Genomic DNA, 20,025 nt, shown 5'->3' with positions numbered 1-20,025 from the left:
CGGTTCACTATGCTTCAGCTTCTTTGGGGATGCTCAAAAAGGAAAAAGTCGAATTTATAGATAAATAGCACAATACACCTAATTGCCCAGAACTACGCCCCATTGGAAAATATTTTGCAATAATCAAACGGCATCTGAAGAATGATGGAAGAGAAGCAATATTCATCTACTTTTTCAAGAAAATGTGGTCAGCAGCACATCGAAAAGTTACAGAGAAAGTTGTGCAGAACCTACTAGGAGGTATCAATAGAGAAGTCAGAGCGTTCTTCAGGAATGATCATTAAATGTTCAAAGTTATGTGAATTTGGTCGGAATTACCTAGTTTTCAATGTATTTTAAGTGAACTCGTTCGAAAATAAACAGTTTCCTTTAAAAATACGAGCCAACTTTCTTAAATGAACAGTCTTTATATAGCGAGTGCAATCAATGCAAACATTATTTTTTGTACAACAAAGAAACAAGTTTTCAATCGTTGGTGTTTTATTCGAGTCGAGTGAAGAATAAGACTATTATCTTGAGTCATAAAATCTGGCGGCCATCTTGAATTTTGACGCCATCTTGGTTTTAAGTAGTAGAATTAATTTTCCACCTTGATTGCACTCGACATGTTGAATTTAGAGGCTACCAAGAAAAACAAGGTTACGTATACTCTTCTTCTTATTTTTCTTCATTTTCCTTACGTTACATCCTCACCGGAACTGAGCCTAATACTCAGCTTTATTAGTTATATAGTTATAGGTCATTGAAAAGGATTTTTTTATAATGCAATTTTTGATAATGTAATAATTCTTCTACATATTTTTGAATTCAGGAATAATGATAAAACAAGTTCAATAAATGAAAACCGTTCAAAAACATTGATTGAAATAAACAAACTTATTATTTACCAAATGCATTGTTGTTCATCGAATTAAGTTTATAGATTGTGCACACTTATTTTAGAATGCCGAATCTCGGCTAATTTTAACCAAGATCCGCACAGCCGAGTAGTCGGCAATCAAATTTCTCAGGATCTCAGGAAATAAAAGCCGAGTATCAGTTAATCGTGCTTCGTTGCTAAGCAACTTGACAATTTATTAGCTGAGTCTCGGTTAAAATTGAAAAACCTAGATTCACACAGCCAAGCTTGTGAAACAAATCTAAGTTTGCGCGTTGTGGTCTTGTATTAATATCTGTAATTTTAACGTTAAAGATTGCCAAAAGTTCAATAATTAAGAATGAAAATCTTAAGTTTTTGAAAAAAAAATCCTTGATTTTCTCAGCCATAAAGTATCGTTTTTACTACCGCCCAACATACATGTGAAAAATAGCTAATTTGAAAGATGATAAGCAGGCTTTGTTCTAATGTGGACGTAATGCCGAAATGCAGGTGTAGATTTTTGTGGTTGAAAATTCAGCAGCCATCTTGGATTTCGACGCCATCTTGGTTTTTAGCAGTTGAATGATTTTTTACCATCTCAGCGCCCATCATGTTGAATTTTGAGGCCTCCGTTAAAAAAAAACAATCAGATTCTTTCTTTCTTATCTTATCTCAGCTGTTCAACTGATTTTTCATTTCTATCAATAGTTTGAGACAAAATAAGTGAAAGAAATAATGCTATTTTTCAACTTGAAGATATGCAGAAGAATCATTCAGGTAGCAAATAAGCGTTTATAAATCCTTTTTGAAAATTTGTTTTTAAAGCTAGTTAAGCTGAGGGTCTGTCTCTGTTCCATTAGGGATGTAATGTCAGGAAACAGAAGAATAAGAAGAAGAGTGAGTGTAACGGTAGCATTAAAATTCAACATGTTGCTAACAAGGTGAAAACTTATTCTACTACTTAAAACCAAGATGGCGTTAAAATCCAAGATGGCCGCCAGATTTTTGTCACTCAAAATAATACTCCTATTCTTCATTTGAATCGAATAAAACACCAACGATTAAAAACTTGTTTCTTTGTTGTACAAAAAAATGTTTGCATTGATTGCACTCGCCATATGCATATTAATTTCAATAGCAATTCATGCGCTGATTTAGTCCAAAAATTCCTTTGGGGATTTCGTCTAGAAATTCTTCCGGGGCTTTCGTCCGCTCTGGAGATTTCATTAAGCAATTCATACGGGGATTTTTTCCAAAAAAAATTCTTAGGGGCTATCCATTAATTATGTATGGGTTTATGGGGGGAGGGGGGTTTGAGATTTCTTACGCACCATACAATTTATTTTAAATTTTCATTCAAAAAATCTTACCATGGGGGAAGGGGGATTGAAAAACCCCGAAAATTGTCTTACGTAATTAATGGACCACCCCTTAAGATTCTCAAAGGATTTTTGCACCAGGATTTTCTTCGAATATTTTCTGCAGGAATTCTTCTAGGGAGTTCCTTCAGAAACTGCACTGGCGATTTCCTCCAGGAATGTTTCGGGAATTTTCTACAGGAATTACTCCGGAGATTTCCTCCAGGAATGTCTTCGGAGATTTCTTCCAGAAACTCCTCTAGAGATTTTTTTCCTCCGGCGACTTACTTTCCTGCTTCCTCCACGAATTTCTTCAAGGATTTCCCCCGGAGTATTCTCCAGAAATTCCTTTGGAGAATTTTTTTTCCAAAGAAAAACTCTAGGGAGATTTCCTCCAAAATCTCCTTCGAGAATTTCGCTCGGAATCCCGCAGGGGATTTTTAATAGTGATTCTTTTGTGGATTTTGTTTACGAATTCTTCTGGGGATTTCATCTAAGGATTCCCCCGGAGATTTTCTCCAGATTTTCCAGCTGCGAGTTTCTGCGATTTCATCCAGGAATTCCTCCTGGAGTTATCTCCAGGATTTTCTCCAGTGACCACTCTAGAGATTGCAAGGATTCATCTGGATATTTCTCAGAAAAATCCTCCTGGGATTTGCCCAGGAAAGGAGGAATTTTGGGGATTTCATCCAGGATTTTTTCCGGGGATTTCATTAAGAAAATTTATCCGGGTATTTTCTCCAGAAATTTCCTCGAGGGTTTATTCAGAGAATTTATCCGGAGATTTGCATTAGGAATGTCTCTGGGGATTTTCTCCAGAATTTCCCACGGGTTTTTTTTTCCCAAGGTTTCCCCTGGGGATTTCTACCAAAAACTGCTTCGGGGATTTTCTTCAGAAATTCTTCAAGGAATTTCCAACTGCAATTCCTCCGGGGATTTTGTTCAGCAATTGATTAATACATTCCTCCGAAGATTATCGCCTAAAATTTCTTCTAAGATTTTTTTATAAAGAATATCCGGGAATTTCATCCAGGTATTTCTTTGGGGATTTGCTCCAGGAATTTCTCCGGAGATTTCCTACAGAAATTTCTTTAGGGATATCCCTCTGGAACTCCTCAGAGTTCCCCTTTAAAATCCACCGTATTTTCCTCAGAAATACTTTCAGAATAATTGACGGGGATTCTTTCGGAGCTGCATTGGGAATTTATTCATAGTTCATCCGAGAATTCTAAAGTAGTTACTACAGGAATTCCTTATTTTTTAATGGATTCTCAAGGAATTCTTTTCGTGGTGTTCCCGAATTTGCTCGCATTTCCTGCAGAAATTTCTCGGAGCTTCTCCAGAAATTCCTTTGGAGACCCTTCAGGATATTCTCCACAGTTCCTCCGAGATTTCCTTCATAGTTCCTTAAGGAATTCCTTCGAAGTTTCTCTAAAAATTATTCTGCAGTTCCTTCAGCAATTGCTTCGAAGTCCCTGCAGGAGTTCCTTTGGAGGCCCTCCAAAAATTTCTTCTGAGTGCCTTATGGGATTTCGTCGGAGTTGTTCATTGAATTTCATTGAAGTTCCTCCGGAGTTTTTTCAGAATTCATCCGGGATTTTTTGGGGCTCCTTCAGAAATTCCTTCGGAGTTTCTCTATATTTCCTCTTAGTTTTTTTTCGGTATTCCTACAAGAATTCTTCGGAGTTCCACTACAAATTCTCCTGGAATTACTTCGAAAAATTTTCTACATTTTCTCCGGGAAATCCTCCGTGGTCTCTCAAAAATTTCTCATAAGTTTCTCCGTGAATTACTTTAGTTTTTCACTCTTCGGGGATTTTCTCCAGAAATTCTTCAGGGAATTTCCAGTAGCAATTCCTTCGGGGATTTTGTTCAGGAATTGATTTATAAATTCCTCCACAGATTGTCGCCTATAATTCCTGCGGAGATTTTTTCAGAAGGATTATCCGGACATTTCCTACAGATATTTCTCTGAGGATTTGTACCATGAATTTCCCCGAGGATTTCCTACAGGAATTTCTCCGGGGATTTTCTACAGGGACTTCCTCAGGAGATCTCCTCCAGGAATTCCGTCGAGTATGTCCCCCTGGAACTCCTCAACCCATTTCCTCCGAGTATTTCGTCCATGAAAATCTCCGGGGTTTCCCTCAACTACTCCTCCGGGGATTTCCACCAGAAATTCCTTCAGGAATATCCTCCAAGGATTCTTACGGAGATTTTCTCCAAGAATTTCTTTGGGACATTTCGTCCACAAATTATTTCGGATATTTACTCTAGGATATTGCTCCAGAAATTTCAAAAAAAATGTTTTCAGAGAATTTCATCCGGAGTTTTCCTAAAGGAATTTAGTTGGGGATTTACACCAGGAATTTCTCCGAAGATTTCCTCCAAGAATTCCTCTGGGGATTTCCTCCAAGAATTCCTTTGGGGATTTTCTCCAAGAATTCCTCAGAAGATTTCCAACAGCGATTCTTGCTAGATTTTTTTCCAGGAATTCATCCGGAAATTGCATTAAGAAATTCCTCCGGCATTTCCTTCAGAAATCTCTAGGCAACCGGCTGAAAAACTCGATAATAAAGATAGTAATGATAATAAGGAATTCCTCCGGAAATTTCTAAGATTCTTCCGAAGATATCCCCCAAGAACTCCTCCGGGAATTTCTCCAAGAGTTTCTCAGGGGGTAATTCCAGCAGCACTGCATACTGGGATTTCGTTCAGGACTTTTGGAGTTCATCCAGGTACTCCTTTGAGGTTCCTTCGAGAAGTTCAACGAAAACTCTTCAGAAGTTCCTTCCAAAATTCGTCCGGAGTTCTTCCCGGAATTTTTCCCGGAGTTCCTCCAGGAATTCCATCGTACTTCCTTCAGGAATTTCCCTGTGAGTTGCTTCAAGAAGCCCGCTGGCAGATCCACCAGGAATTCTACCGGAGTTTGAACAGCAATCCTGCCAGGTGTCTTTCCAGGAATGCTCATAGGATTTTTTTTTTTTTAGGATCCCCCGGGTTTTAGCTTAGCTTAGCTTAGCTTAGACTGACTACACATATCAATGGTTGCTATTCCGTGATTGACCGAAGTCAGTGAAAAAGCACAAAGAATCAACTAGAAGTTCGGCTGGGATTGGCCATAATCTTCTTCAGTGTGCATAATTCAGTGCCTCTATTTATACAGGGTCAATAACGGCGCCGGCCACGTCCTTGCAGTCAGGTGGGATTGGGGGAAGGAATGTTAGTGTGTAACCTTTGCTTTTTGGAGACCGTGTTTGCCTCTGCATCTCCACAAAGGTTACTGGGAGGGATGTTTGTTAATGGGGAGGATCGTTGGGTCATAGGATTCACTTTGATAAGCGATTAGACCATGATAAACAATGATTTGTGAGATATATACATGCTTATACGTAAATATAATATTTTCATTTGATATGAACAATTTCTATGTAGAGGAAAATTATGCCGACACTTGAGGTGACGAACCATTCAAAGTTTGTTGAACAAATACCTAAATGTAACATTCCTACAGCTGTCAGGACGAAAGCATGTGTTATTATATTTTACTTATTTGAAAAGAAACAAAAAACTCGATTGGTTGGGACATCATAGAACACTCTTATTCTTATGCCGACACTTACAGTGGCGAACCATCCAAAGTTTGTTGAATAAAGTGAACCTTTCGCAAGTCTACACTTGTAGTGTCGAACCATTCAAAGTTTTTTTAATAACAAAAATAAAGGTATATAAGAGGTGTCCTGAAAAAAAAAATGTTAAACATAAATAAATCATGAATCAGAGTTTGTGTCGACACTCACAGTGACGAACCATCCATAGTTTGTTGAAAAATCATATTTACATCCCACCATTGTAACGATTGAATGTGCAGTCATACATATTTTATAGATTAGAAATAGTAGCATGAAACGAGCTCACCAATTGATCCGTTATCCTTGACTGAGCAGCCACAATCCACTTTCGGCTTCACTCGTTTGCTCGGCTATAAAAAAGCACTCAGGAAAAAAAAATAAGCGCGCGACCCAAAAAGTATAAAAAAATAAAACTGTTCGGGCTTTCTTGACGCACTGCCCAGGAGCAAACAGAACTAACCGATCGCGGCACTTTTTCAGTTACTCCAACCGAACTCACCGATCACGCCACTTTTTCACTTACTAGACCAACGCGCGACATGTTTGATCCTGCCCTCGTCGCTTGCCCCGGGAAAAGCAAGTGTCAAGGTCGAAAGATCATACAGAACTAACCGATCGCGGCACTTTTTCACTTTCTTCAACCGAACTCTTTTTTTTAGGATCCCCCGGGTTTTATCTAGAAATTACCACAGGAGTTCCTTCATAAATCCCTCTAGGAGATTCTCCAAGAATTTCTGAGGCTTCCGTTCCCAGGAGTTGCTCATAAATTCTTGTCAGGAATTCCTTAGTCCTTCACTTACACAGCAAAAAATTCTTAAATTTACATGGCACGTAAATTTTTATGATGAATATAACTGAATTATAACTGAATATTCAACGATAAATAATGTAAACCATCTCATTGTATTCGAAAATGCTTGCAATATGGAATGAAACTGAAACATTTCATGATCTTCACCAATGTTGCATGCTCTCTTGCATCTTGAAATTGAAATTACAAACAAGAAGGCTCGGTTTACATGATTCTACGCTCAATATTCTGTGAAAAATAATGCACATGCATGGATCGACGGCTTGCCATGTCATGTGCATTATTTATGATTGAATTTTCAGCGTGAAAATCATGTAAACCGAGCCATTTTGCATGCAACATTCTTTAAGAGAAGACGTTTCGCGTTCAATATTAAGGATTTTGGTAACAATGTTGGATATAATAGATGTGTAAATGGGTTTTATCATTGAATAATTCATGAGAAATGGCTTTGCCTGATTGAGGCTAAAATTATGTTAAGTGTAAATCTAAGATTTTTATGGTGTGTAGGTCACAATTCCTCCGGAAAATATTCGATAAGTTTCATCAGGAGTTCCAACGCAAAATATCACGCATGTCTAATTTTTGAGATATTGACTGTTTTAAATGCAATATTTGACTATTTTAGCCAACTTGCATGCAAGTTTGGCAGCTTGTATGGCAATAAATTCGTTTAATTTGCCACAGAATCCTTACTTTATGTGTATAACAATAATTATCAACAAAGTTCATAATACTGGTTTCAAAAACAATTGTATTTTGCCATATAAAAGAAATGAAAAATTTTGTACGGAGACTTGCAGTATGTTGAAAAAATCGATTAAATCTTAATATAATCGTGCGATTTCATCCAAATTGTATCAAATTGTATATGAAATGAAAGTGAAAGTCATATATTGCATGCTTGGTGGATAAGTTCTCAAAAAAGTTTGATAAATCATACTTTAAATTTCATGTGAACATTAATGAAACAGTGTTTTATACAACTTGGCGACCTGTAGCTAAAAATTGTGACGCGCTGGAACATTTCTGAGATAAGCATCAGATTCAGCAACCTCCAATGATTTGACCCTTGAGACACGTAAAAAAGTCATTTTTGTTACGCTGTGTTAATACGCTGTTTAATTGATAAGCAACATCCTTCGTTAAAGTTTGAAGAATGAGTTTTCAATATGGGATAATGAGTTCGTACTGACATTACAGTACTATTGTGTTTTGAATATTTATCAAAATTGTGATTTCCATATAAACCCACATCGTTTTTGTGCCACCTTTAAATCACCACCGATAAATTTGAAAATTTAACAGAACGTTTTTTTTTTATGGAAATGATGGAAAAAAATATGTGGGATATTGGATTTCCAAAAAAAAACAAATAATTTAATTTTCAATCGCTCTTATACAGTATTGCAATACTTATGAATATATTTTCAATATACAGTGGGATTCCGTTTTTGGCAACAAAGTCGAAATTTTCAGTTGCCAAAAACGGAACCATGTCAAAATCGGAACCCATACTTTATTTTATTGTTTCGACTATTTGTTCTGAAAATATCATTAGAATGTTTTTACATCATCTTTATGGAACCATATGGCATCGAGACTTCGGAACGGTTCACTTCAAAGCAGTTTTCCGTAAGATTGTTACGAATCTAATGCCCCGTAATGTTAATTGTGGCAAACGTACTACATACTTTTAACGCCCCAACGTCTTCAACGATTATAAAGAACCTTTATATACACTATTTGTATGAATGGGCCATGTAACATCAATAATCGCATAAGTGACCTTTATTCAAGAACTGGACATGTTTTTAAAACTGTCTAAGAATACAAGAAAATAATATGTATTATTGTATTCTTAGCAACGTATTTACAAAACAAAAGCGCTGGCAGTGGGTAGGGCAGGTAGGACATGTACTACGCACAAAAACACCTGGGTAGGACAGTCAAAGGATTGTCCTACCCACGATTCAACAAAAAAAAAAACTTCAGTGCAAAGAATTTCACAGAATGTTTGCTGCTCATCCATTTGTTACCTAAAAATATATGAGGAAATTAGAACTACCTCACTGGTTGTAAAGGCAAGCTTTTTGGCTTATTTTTGTCAAATTTGTTCTATAAAATTGGCATAAAAAGGATTTAAATAAATATTTTTTAAAATGAATAATAACAAAACTTGATTCAATGAATGATGCAAACGACATGGTTGGTAGTAGGTTTATTTACAGAGACTTGGTCTCTAATTCAATGCAAGTTTCTAAAAACGTTATATTTTTATTTTTTTAGTCAAAATGGTCTCTAAAATCTTTTTTTCCCTTATTCTGCTTGAATGGGATCCTGACGCAAAATTGTACAGGCTCCAAATAAACCTTCAGAGAATATAATGGGGTCAAGAGCCTCTTCAAGAAATTCGTCTCAGATTCCCCGAGGAAAAGCTTCAGGAATTATCATAGTGATTTTATTCGAAATACTTTCTCCTACAGGGTTCTCTTCAGGAATTCTGGCAAAGATTTTTCCACATATTCCCCCTTAAATTCTACCAGCGATTTTTCAAAGGATACTTAGAAGAATTTCTCCAAATTTCGCTCCAATAATCTTTGAAACCTTCAAAGCTATTACTTTCAATAATTTCCTCATTTAAAATTTGTTTTCCAAACTATCCTAGAATTTCCTCCAGATATTTTTCACTAATCCTTAAACCAAATTCTCCAGTAACAACTCATGGAGATCTTCAAAAAACTTCTACAAAATTTCTTCCTAGGAAATTCACAAAGGTTTATTCCAGAGTGTTTTGAAAAAATAGCTTAAGAGTTTTTTTTTACAAGGAGCCCTGCGAGACTTTCTTCAAATGTTCATGCGGTTTCCATCAAGAATCCGTCCACGTTTCCTCCCAGAAATCAAAAATTCTGCGGAATACAATCCCGAAATTCGATTGATTTGGTTATCTTTGTAAATTATCTAGAATTTTTTTTAAACCTACCACAAAAGGGTGACTTTAAAACTTACCCTAGTTTCATCATAGGTTACTCTAGGATTTTCTTTAGAAATACCTCACGGATTTATTTTAAGAAAAAAATCTTGGCATTTCCCTGGAGACATTCCTGGAAGAATTTCGGATTTTCTTTTTATTTAAGACTTATTTGAGAAAATCTCAAAAAACTACTAGAGAAATCTCTGAAGAATTCTTAGAAGGAATCTCTGGATCAATTGCTGAAGGTATCTTTAGTGAAATCCCTAGTAAAAATGCCTAGAATTTGCTGGAGAAATTATTGATTAAATTTAAGAAGACGTTTTGGTCGGGAGCCTTGAAGCGATGAGGAGCCTTAAGATGGAAAAATTTTCTCAAAGAATTTTTGATGGAATTAAGATGATTTCTGAAACAATCTTTGGAGAAATTCCATTTCTGTGGTTTTCCTTGGGAAAATTCAGGTTGAATTTTAGGTATCCCAATAAACATCTTGAAGAAATTCATTTGGAAATAATCACTAAATGAGCTTTTTTGGAAATTTCCGAAGCAATATCTGAACATTTGTCCTACCCATGGTTTCGAACGTGGCCGCGCCTCTGAGCGCTGGGTATTGCACTACGGCATGAGCGTTTTTAATTTGATCAATATTTAAAATCAATTTAATTTTTAGGCTTAAGCGTAGAATTTGAAGAAAAAAAACCGGTAAATTTAGAATTGCTCCTCTAATTTATGTTTCTGATAAAGTAAAGCATTTCAAAATGAATGATTGATGAAAAGGACAAACATAAACTACTACATCTCATGATTCATGAATGCGATTCGTCATTTAGTAGAATACACAAACAAGCTTCTAATCATTTTCAATTGAGCTTGATATATGTTTTACACCTACCTTATGAAATCCACGAAAAAAATACAGGATTCTGCTATGAAACCTCAAAAGCCTGATAGCAATCTTCAGGTGCTCGTAAGGAACCTACAGGAAAATGCTAGGGCTCTGAAGCATTTTACTGTGAAGTCGTAGATTTCGCCTAGAATTCTCTGAATCTAGCTAAGGATTTGGCTAGGAATTAACAATTTGGGATTCCGTTGCGATATTGCTGAGAAAATTCTCAAGTCTTCGATGAAAATTTTCAAAAGTTTATTATTCTCAGGCTACTATTAGCACTTTTTTGCGAAACCTTTTTAAAATCCTCAAGATTTCGCCAGTATTACTCAAAATACCACTAGAAATCGACATTATTCATATCATTTACAGGAAACTCTAGAAATCTCAAGAGTTTATTAGGAATCATCAGATTTTGCACATAATCTTCAATAACCAATTATACATTCTCAGGATCCCGCAAGAAACCCACAGTGTCAGCTAGAAATCTGCAAACATCCTCAAGAATCTGCTCAAATTTTTTAGGAGCCCCGTTAGAACCGAGAATCCCCTGAGGATTCTCCAGGGTACAGTAAGGAAACTCATTTTGATTATGTTGAGACCCGTATCCTTGATTATAAATCTTGTATAGAATTCTGAGTCCTCTCTTAACAAATCTAACGTCTTACGGAATCTCTAACAAAGAGGGAATATTATTGAGAATAAAGTGTAGTTAGGACAGTGTTCGCGTTCGTCATGGTGCCGGCGGATTTCTTAAGAAATAATATTATATGTCGACACTTCTAGAATTTCCTAGGATAACCCATTTTTTTTAATGAAATTTCTTAAACGTTATGGTACACGACATTTTTCTGTTTTTGTATCTATTACTGTGGTGTGTTTTTACGCAATGGATGTAACTCCATAATAATAATAACAGTGAGCTAAAAAGGTGAGACGAAGTTTATGATTATACCTATGTGTCACAAACTTTCTGTTGCTCTTATGTCGGTGCTTGCGCTTTATTCAAAAAAGCTGTTCCAAATCTGTTAAAAGTGTTTTTAAGTGTATCACCTACTGGCAGACTCAAGTGGGCTGGCCACTTAGTATGAATGCCTAAGAAAAGAGCTTGGTCTCTAGTTGAGATACTGATGGAGATTAATGGCCTCCATTAATGATCCATTTTGTTGCCAAAATCGGGGGGTGCCAAAAATGGAGCATGCCAAGAACGGAATCCCACTGTAAATGGATTTGGTATCACCGCACAACAAAATGTTTATTCCGTCAATCAAACCCAAAATGAAGTAAATTCCAAAAGAAAAGATGTAACGATAGGCTTTAACTCGTCGTGGTGCAGCGTTGATAACAAGGTCAAAGATAATTAGCAAAACTTTTCGTCAGTCTATGGGAGCGATTCGTAATTATGAGCCAAATATAAAAAACAGCTTGAACCTAGCTCCAACTTGGCAATTAATCATCTTCGGATTGCTTTGACAGGCACGATCTCGTTTAATTCTGCGCCTTCTGCTCCCTAATCTATTCCGCCCACAAGCTTTTGACGAAGCATCAAGCGAACGACCTAGGCCAATTTCGATTCAAACCAAAAAAAAAAAACATAGAAATAAAAAAAGAGACACAGTCGACCGCACTTACCTCCCAAAATCCCGTGGATGCTGTAATCCTTCCGCCCGTCGTCGTCCTTTCGTCCATCCGGAGGACCTCCTCGCAGCAGCCGACTGATAGACGAAACACTCGGTGGGTCAGAAACGCCTTCCTGCAATGGAGCGATAAAAGGACACACACATACATTCATCAGACCGGGGTTCAATTAACGACTGTGACGACGACGACGTCAAGTATGGCTCAATTTTTGTCTCCGAGACCGAGGATTGTCCACCGTTGTTAGAGAGAATGGATGCTATTACGGTCAATCTTCTCTAGGGTGTGGGTTATTTTTCCAATGCATTCAAAACTAACATATAGTGTTTCTTTCGAAGCAAACGCAAAAAAAATTCAAAAAAGATAGAAGAAAAAAGAGACCATATAGAGCTCAAAAACAAAACAAAGAGACCACATACATTAGTTTAGCTTAGCTTAGATTGACTACACATATCAATGGTTGCTATTCCGTGATTGACCGAAGTCAGTGAAAATGCACAAAGAATCAACTAGAAGTTCGGCTGGGATTGGCCATAATCTTCTTCAATGTGCATAATTCAGTGCCTCTATTTGAACAAGGTCAATAACGGCGCCGGCCACGTCCTTGCAGTCAGGTGGGATTGGGGGAAGGAATGTTAGTGTGTAACCTTTGCTATTTGGAGACCGTGTTTGCCTCTGCATCTCCACAAAGGTTACTGGGAGGGATGTTTGTTAATGGGAAGGATCGTTGGGTCACAGGATTCACTTTGATAAGCGATTAGACCATGATAAACAATGATTTGTGAGATATATACATGCTTATACGTAAATATAATATTTTCATTTGATATGAACAATTTCTATGTAGAGGAAAATTATGCCAACACTTGAGGTGACGAACCATTCAAAGCTTGCTGAACGAATACCCAAATGTAAAATTCCCACAGCTGTCAGGACGAAAGCATGTGTTATTATTTGAAAAGAAACAAAAAACTCGATTGGTTGGGACATCATAGAGCACTCTTATTCTTATGCCGACACTTACAGTGGCGAACCATCCAAAGTTTGTTGAATAAAGTGAACCTTTCGCAAGTCTACACTTGTAGTGTCGAACCATTCAAAGTTTTTTAATTACAAAAATAAAGGTATATAAGAGGTGTTCTGAAAAAAAAATGTTAAACATAAATAAATCATGAATCAGAGTTTGTGTCGACACTCACAGTGACGAACCATTCATAGTTTGTTGAAAAATCACATCTACATCCCACCATTGTAACGATTAAATGTGCAGTCACACATATTTTACAGATTAGAAACAGTAGCATGAAACGAGCTCACCAATTGATCCGTTATCCTTGACTGAGCAGCCACAATCCACTTTCAGCTTCAAAAATAGGCGCACCTCCCGAAAAAAAAGGACGGCTGCTCGGGCTTTCTTGACGCACTGCCCAGGAGCAAGCGTCAAGGTCGAAGGATCAAAAAGAACGAACCGATCGCGGCACTTTTTAACTTACTCCAACCGAACTCACCGATCACGCCACTTTTTCACTTACTAGACCGACGCGCGACATGTTTGATCCTGCCCTCGTCGCTCGCCCCGGCAAAAGCAAGTGTCAAGGTCGAAAGATCAAACAGAACTCCAAAGAGACCACATACATTAGGGATAAATTAAACAAAACCAGTAGATAATAGTTTTCTGAAACTTTAGTTTTGATAACTTTTGAGAAACTGAGCTGCACCCTAATCCTTTACATTGGTTACCGTTGGGATTAAGGATCATGGTTGGAGCTTTTGGGAGAAGGGAATTAATTGCGACTACCGTCGTTTGTTGCTACCAAAGGGACATGCCCTCGGTGGTGACACAGAGGAATATTTGCTGTAGAATGACGATGAAATTGCCCTCTTGTTTGAGCTTCAAATCCCGGCTTAATAGAGCTTTTTCTATTTAAATTTGTACACACTCCACGTCACCGGCGAGCAAATCGATTTCTTTCGGTAGCATTAACAACGGTCAAATATAGGCAACAACCGAATCTCTTCTTCAGGTGGGTGGATTCTTTGTGTTCTTTGTTTGGATCTCATTAGAAGCAAGGAAATTTGAATCGACCCGAAGAAAATTCCAAACCACCCCGAAAGACAACGATTTGGAACTTCTTTCGTGACCGCCAACAACCGAAAAAGTGTGAACCCTTTCACAGCTTCTAATTGAATTTTCTCACCTTTCAGTTGCGCCTCTTTCGTGCGTGTTTACCGACCTGTTTACCGTGGCAATTATGATTTTACACCGCCCTCGTCGCACTGCCGCCACACCCGACCAAATGGAGGAAACAGGATTATAACAGAGTGTGCACTACATAAAACAAATAAGTAACAAACTCTATTATGATCTGAGCAAATTCATGATTTCGGATATTATAAAGAAAAAAGCCATCTTGATAAGAAAATTATACCAACTTCTGTTTCTGTTTTTAAATGCTGTTGATAGAAATATGTTATACTCTTGTTACATGAATTTGGTCGGGCACTCACGTCCACTGAAACCTGCTGCTGGTCATAGGCTAGCGCTAGAGTCAGGTTTCCGCCTATGTTTTTTCTGCTTCAAGCTTAAGAATGAAACCATAGATAAAGGTGGATATAACAGAGTCCGGTAGTAATCGAGTGTTCATAGTGCTTGACTGTAGACAACGAAAAAATGGGAATGACGAGGAAGCTTTCGGACGATGAACGCCCCTTCGGTTGCCGCCCGTTGGCTTCCTATCAAAAACTATAATGATGATAGGAGAAACAGTTTTATGATGTTTGAGAAAATTATACCGCTTTAACACCTCTGCCGAAACGAAGCGGTGCGCAAACATGAGTTTTTTTTGTGTTTGGATTCCCTATGTTGTGCAGTTGGAATTTCGTCAGTTGGAGGTGGCTAGAATGGTTGATTTTAAAAGGGTTTTTGTGAGACGCCTGAATGAATTTTAGTACAAGTTGCTTCAGATCGACTTAAATTTAAATTTCAATGTTGATGCTTTATATGAGCAATTACACTACGTATAATTTGCGCAATACAAAGATTTTTAAATAAGTTACAGCGAGGCAAGTGCATTCATAGTGCACATAGAATTTGTTGTGCGTAACAATCTAGACACAACGTACTTTTGAGCTTGAGCATGAGCTCGCCAGTGGTTGCTTCTCCAGTATCGCCAGATCAGCTGTACTTACACAAGGAACTAATTAGATGATTGCTTGGGACTAATAGGCGTCCTCAATGTATAAGTGCTGGTGATCCTCTAGTTTTTAAGGCAACAATGGCGCCTGCCATGTCAAAATGCAAACCAATGAGTGGAAGGGGGAGGAATTGATACTGCATTTAAAATTGCCGCACAGTAGACCGGATACACTCCCGTGCAAAAGTTTGGGTTCACCTATGACGCATGCATATATTTTTTTTATCTCTGCCGTTTTTCGACCAATTTCAACAGTCTACGGCATATTTAAATATAAATAATGGGGCATACAATTGGTAAGTATGAGATTTTACAAGATTTCCGTTTTTTAAGTAAGTACAAGTGAACCCAAACTTTTGTACAATACACCACACTAAGGGATTAACCCAAACATTCATACGATGGCTTGAATGACTATTATATTAATATTAAATAGTGTTATTTTTAGTGTTGATCTGGGATACTCGACTGGAAGGATTTCAACTATGATTATATGGCTCTCGCAGTCTAGGGAAATCCAAACGGAAAGTTTTGCTTTGCCCGACGCTTCGGCACTTTGCATTTGGCCTTTACCAAGGGTAAAGCTTGATAAAGACCAAATACAAAGTGCCAAAACGTCGGGCAAAACAAAATTTTCCATTTTGATTTGCCTAGACTGCGAAAACCATAAAATCACAGCTATTTTTCAGCATGTGCTCTTTAAAGAATATGAGATAACGGGTCAAATGGTATATTAATTTAAAATTTTGTTCGATCCAATGCTGAGAAAAAATGACCATGATTTTAAAGCGTTTGTGTGTGTTTTTTAAATGTCACTACTTTAAGTAAAAATTTAGTTAGCAAATGTCAAAAATTGTTCATGTCAAAATAAATACGAATTAAAATGAACTCATTGTCTTTCGAATGCACCATAGAGAGTTTCAATTGGACGTTTAACAACAGAGATATGCACAAAACACTTTTATATGTTTTGAGGGAGTGAATCCAAACTTTTGCACGTGGTTGATACCAACCTTGCACAATCATACCTCGATGTAACGTAACTCAATAAAACATAACTGTTTTTAGCTCCCTTTTTTTTTTCAATTTTTATAATAAACATGGTTTATGATTTATGTAGGCGCGGTAAATGGCTGGGCATGGCATACCATTGGTACCTCGCGTACCTGCAGGAATAAAATAGAATCGGGTAACCAACCCCCGGTGGGAACTTTGGTCGTATGCTGACAGGGAAGGGGGGGTTTGCTTCTGCAAACCTTGAGCGTCTGTACTCCATGTTAGGAGCGGCTCACAACAGCGTCTGTTCCCCATGTCAGGGGCGGCTGATCATCGTCCGAGTGCCAGGGAAGGACTCTAAGCTAAACTGCGCACTATGGCCCTCCGAACATTTAGGGGGAATGGTCCTCCGGAAATCTAGAGGTTTGTTGTCAGGCCCTGCAAGCCAACCGTAAAAACACATCAGCACAGGAATGTCAACGAGAGAATACGGACCGGAACAATCGGCAAAGACCACAGCGATGAAAAAGGACTAGCGATTGGAAACTCAATATTGGAAACGTGGAACTGCAAATCTATCAACTTCGTTGAAAGTACTCGCATACTCTCCGATGTACTGAAGACTTGCGGTTTCGACATCGTAGCGCTGCAGGAGGTGTGCTGGACAAGAGCATTGGTGCGAACGTCTTGAGGTAATCATACCATCTACCAGAGCTGCGGCAACACACGTGAGCTGGGAACAGCTTTCATAGTGATGGGTGATATACAAAGGCGCGTGATCGGGTGGTGGCCGATCAATGAACGAATGTGCATTAAGAATCAAAGGCCAATTCTTTAACTTCAGCATAATCAATGTGCATAGCCCACACTCCAGAAGCACTGATGATATCAAGGACGCATTTTACGCGCAGCTCGAACGCGAGTACGACCGCTGCCCAAGCCACGACGTCAAGATCATCATAGGAGATTTGAACGTTCAGGTTGGCCAGGAGGAGGAGTTCATTGGACGATTGGAAAGTTCAGCGCCCACCGGCTAACGAACGAGAACGGCCTACGACTGATAGATTTTGCCGCCTCCAAGAACATGGCCATTCGTAGCACCTATTTCCAGCACAGCCTCCCGTATCGGTACACCTGGAGATCACCTCAGCAGACAGAATCGCAAATCGACCACGTTTGGATCGATGGACGGCACTTTTCCGACATAACCAAAGTCAGAACCTATCGTGGCGCTAACATTGACTCCGACCACTACCTGGTGATGGTGAAACTGCGCCCAAAACTATCCGTAATCAATGATGTACGGTACCGACGCCCGCCCCGGTACAATCTCGAGCGGCTGAAACAACCGGATGTTGCCAATGCGTACGCGCAGCGTTGCCGGATGAGAGCGAGCTCGATAGGGCCCCTCTTGAGGTCTGCTGGAGGACAGTCAATGCAGCCATTAACGATGCTGCCGAAAGCATTGTCGGATATGTGGAACGAAGCTCAAGAAACGATTGGTTCGACGAGGAGTGCCAGGAGGTTTTAGAGGAGAAGAATGCAGCGCGGGCTGCAATGCTGCAGCATGGTACGTGGCAAAACGTGGAACGATACAGACTGAAGCGGAAACAGCAAACCCGCCTATTCCGGGACAAAAAGCGCCGTCTGGAAGAGGTGGAATGCCAAGAGATGGGGTTGCTGTACCGTTCTCAAGAAACGCGGAAGTTCTATCAGAAGCTCAACACATCCCGCAAAGGCTTCGTGCCGCGAGCTGAGATGTGCCGGAATAAGGATGGGAGCATCTTGATGGACGGACGCGAGGCGATCGAAAGGTGGAAGCAGCACTACGATGAACACCTGAATGGCGCAGAGAACACAGGCACAGAAGGTCAGGACAACGAAGGCGATGGCTACGTCAGCACAGCGAACAGCGGAAACCAACCAGCTCCCACGATGGGGGAAGTTAAGGATGCCATTCAACAGCTCAAGAACAACAAGGCCGCTGGCAAGGATAGCATCGAAGCCGAACTCATCAAGATGGGCCCGGACAGGTTGGCCGCTTGTCTGCATCGGCTGATAGTCAGAATCTGGGAAACGGAACAACTACCGTAGGAGTGGAAGCAAGGCTTTATATGCCCTATCTACAAAAAGGGCGACAAACTTGTGGGCTTCATGGCCGTGCGGTTAGTGTCGTTAGGCATTTAAGCGCATTGTGTCATGGGGTGTGGGTTCAATTCTCGCTTCAGCCATAGAAACTTTTCGTCAGGAAAGTTTATCGGCTGTGCCACTGGAGCATGCTTGTCCGTTGTCTAGTGTTAAGTAACAGTCTGTGCAGCTAAATGGCGGAAGATGGTGTCCGTGTATTTTTTTTTTTAACTGGAGTGTGAAAATTATCGTGCAATCACCATCCTAAACGCCGCCTACAAAGTGCTATCCCAGATTCTCTTCCATCGTCTATCGCCTATAGCAAAGGAGTTCGTGGGAAGTTATCAAGCAGGTTTCATCGACAGCCGCTCGACAACGGACCAGATCTTTTCCGTGCTGCAAATTTTCCAGGAATGCTGTGAGTACCAGGTCCCTACGCACCATTTGTTCATCGATTTCAAGGCGGCATACGATAGTATCGACCGCGTAGAGCTATGGATACCATCGAGCCCTACAGACATTCTTTCAAATATATTATCCAAAAATTTGATGTTTCTCCTGTTTTTTTTTTTTCTACGGATTTCAACCAAAATCCTTCCTAGAGTGCCTCCACGCCTTATGTCTGAACCAGGAAATTATTTTTCCTATATTTACATAATTAAAAGGTTTCAAGTGATTCTATGAGGGAAAATTTTTCCATCATTTTATATGGACAGAAAATGGCTAAAAACATTGTATTTCCAAAGATTTTAGCATAAAAAATAGCTCAAAAGAAGAAAAATCAAAATTTCACCGATAGAATATTTTGGAATCTTCAAACTTTGAAAATATGGATCAAATACTAATTCATAGTGAAAAAAACCCTGATGTACATTCGATTTTTATGATCTTTGTATAGATATAGTGTGCTCCACTTCGTTGAGTTGGATTGCAACAGGGCAGTTTGTTGCTAACTCGGCCGTGTTGCTAGTTCATATATTAGAGTTTTGATGGAAAGTTTGGAAGATTTCAATGAAATCTTTTTGTTTCAAATCTATTTCTATTTGATGTAAAGTTACCGAATGTTCTCCTATAATGCTGTAATTAGTGTTTGTGGCCTCAACATGAGGCATGTTCGTCCACCGGTGATGATGCAGCCCGGTGGCTTGTTGTTGGCCATAATACATCTTCTTTAGTAGCTAACATAGAGGTTGGTCGATTGCCTATATTAAGTAATCCAAGACCACCAGACTGGTGCCTTTCAAATTGATATCTATGCTGCCCCAGATGGTTTGATTAGCAAAACTAAAGCCTACAATTAGCGCAAGTACCCAGGGTACGATAACTCGTTTGAAAGTATCCTAGCCTGAGTAGAAGCGAAGTTTTGACAATCAAAACGTGATATTGACTTAAATTATATAACAGATCAAAGATCTGAAGATAAAATTAAAATTTTCTTCCTAGAACTTCTGAACCATAGCAAAATTTAAAGCTTGCACTGCAGATCAAGTAAATAGCTCGCAGATATTGGTCAGATCTTACGAGAGCAAAAATATGATATGCTTATGTTATTC

At 38.9% G+C, this 20,025-nt stretch overlaps 1 protein-coding gene across 6 annotated transcripts in view; it reads right to left on the bottom strand.

Annotated features, from left to right (window-relative positions):
- Positions 1-20,025, bottom strand: part of LOC110678958 (protein gooseberry-neuro) — a 163,078-nt gene that overhangs the window by 56,842 nt on the left and 86,211 nt on the right. For all 6 annotated transcript variants that reach the window (XM_021852684.1, XM_021852686.1, XM_021852687.1 and 3 more), the window contains one exon: positions 12,150-12,270. In XM_021852684.1, the coding sequence (XP_021708376.1) occupies positions 12,150-12,270 (121 nt within the window). The remainder of the gene's footprint in view (positions 1-12,149; positions 12,271-20,025) is intronic.

Source organism: Aedes aegypti, chromosome 3 (genome assembly GCF_002204515.2).
Source record: "Aedes aegypti strain LVP_AGWG chromosome 3, AaegL5.0 Primary Assembly, whole genome shotgun sequence".
Taxonomy (NCBI): Eukaryota; Metazoa; Arthropoda; class Insecta; order Diptera; family Culicidae; genus Aedes; species Aedes aegypti.
Note: the sequence above shows the minus strand (reverse complement) of the source record. Positions and strands in the feature narration are given on the sequence as shown.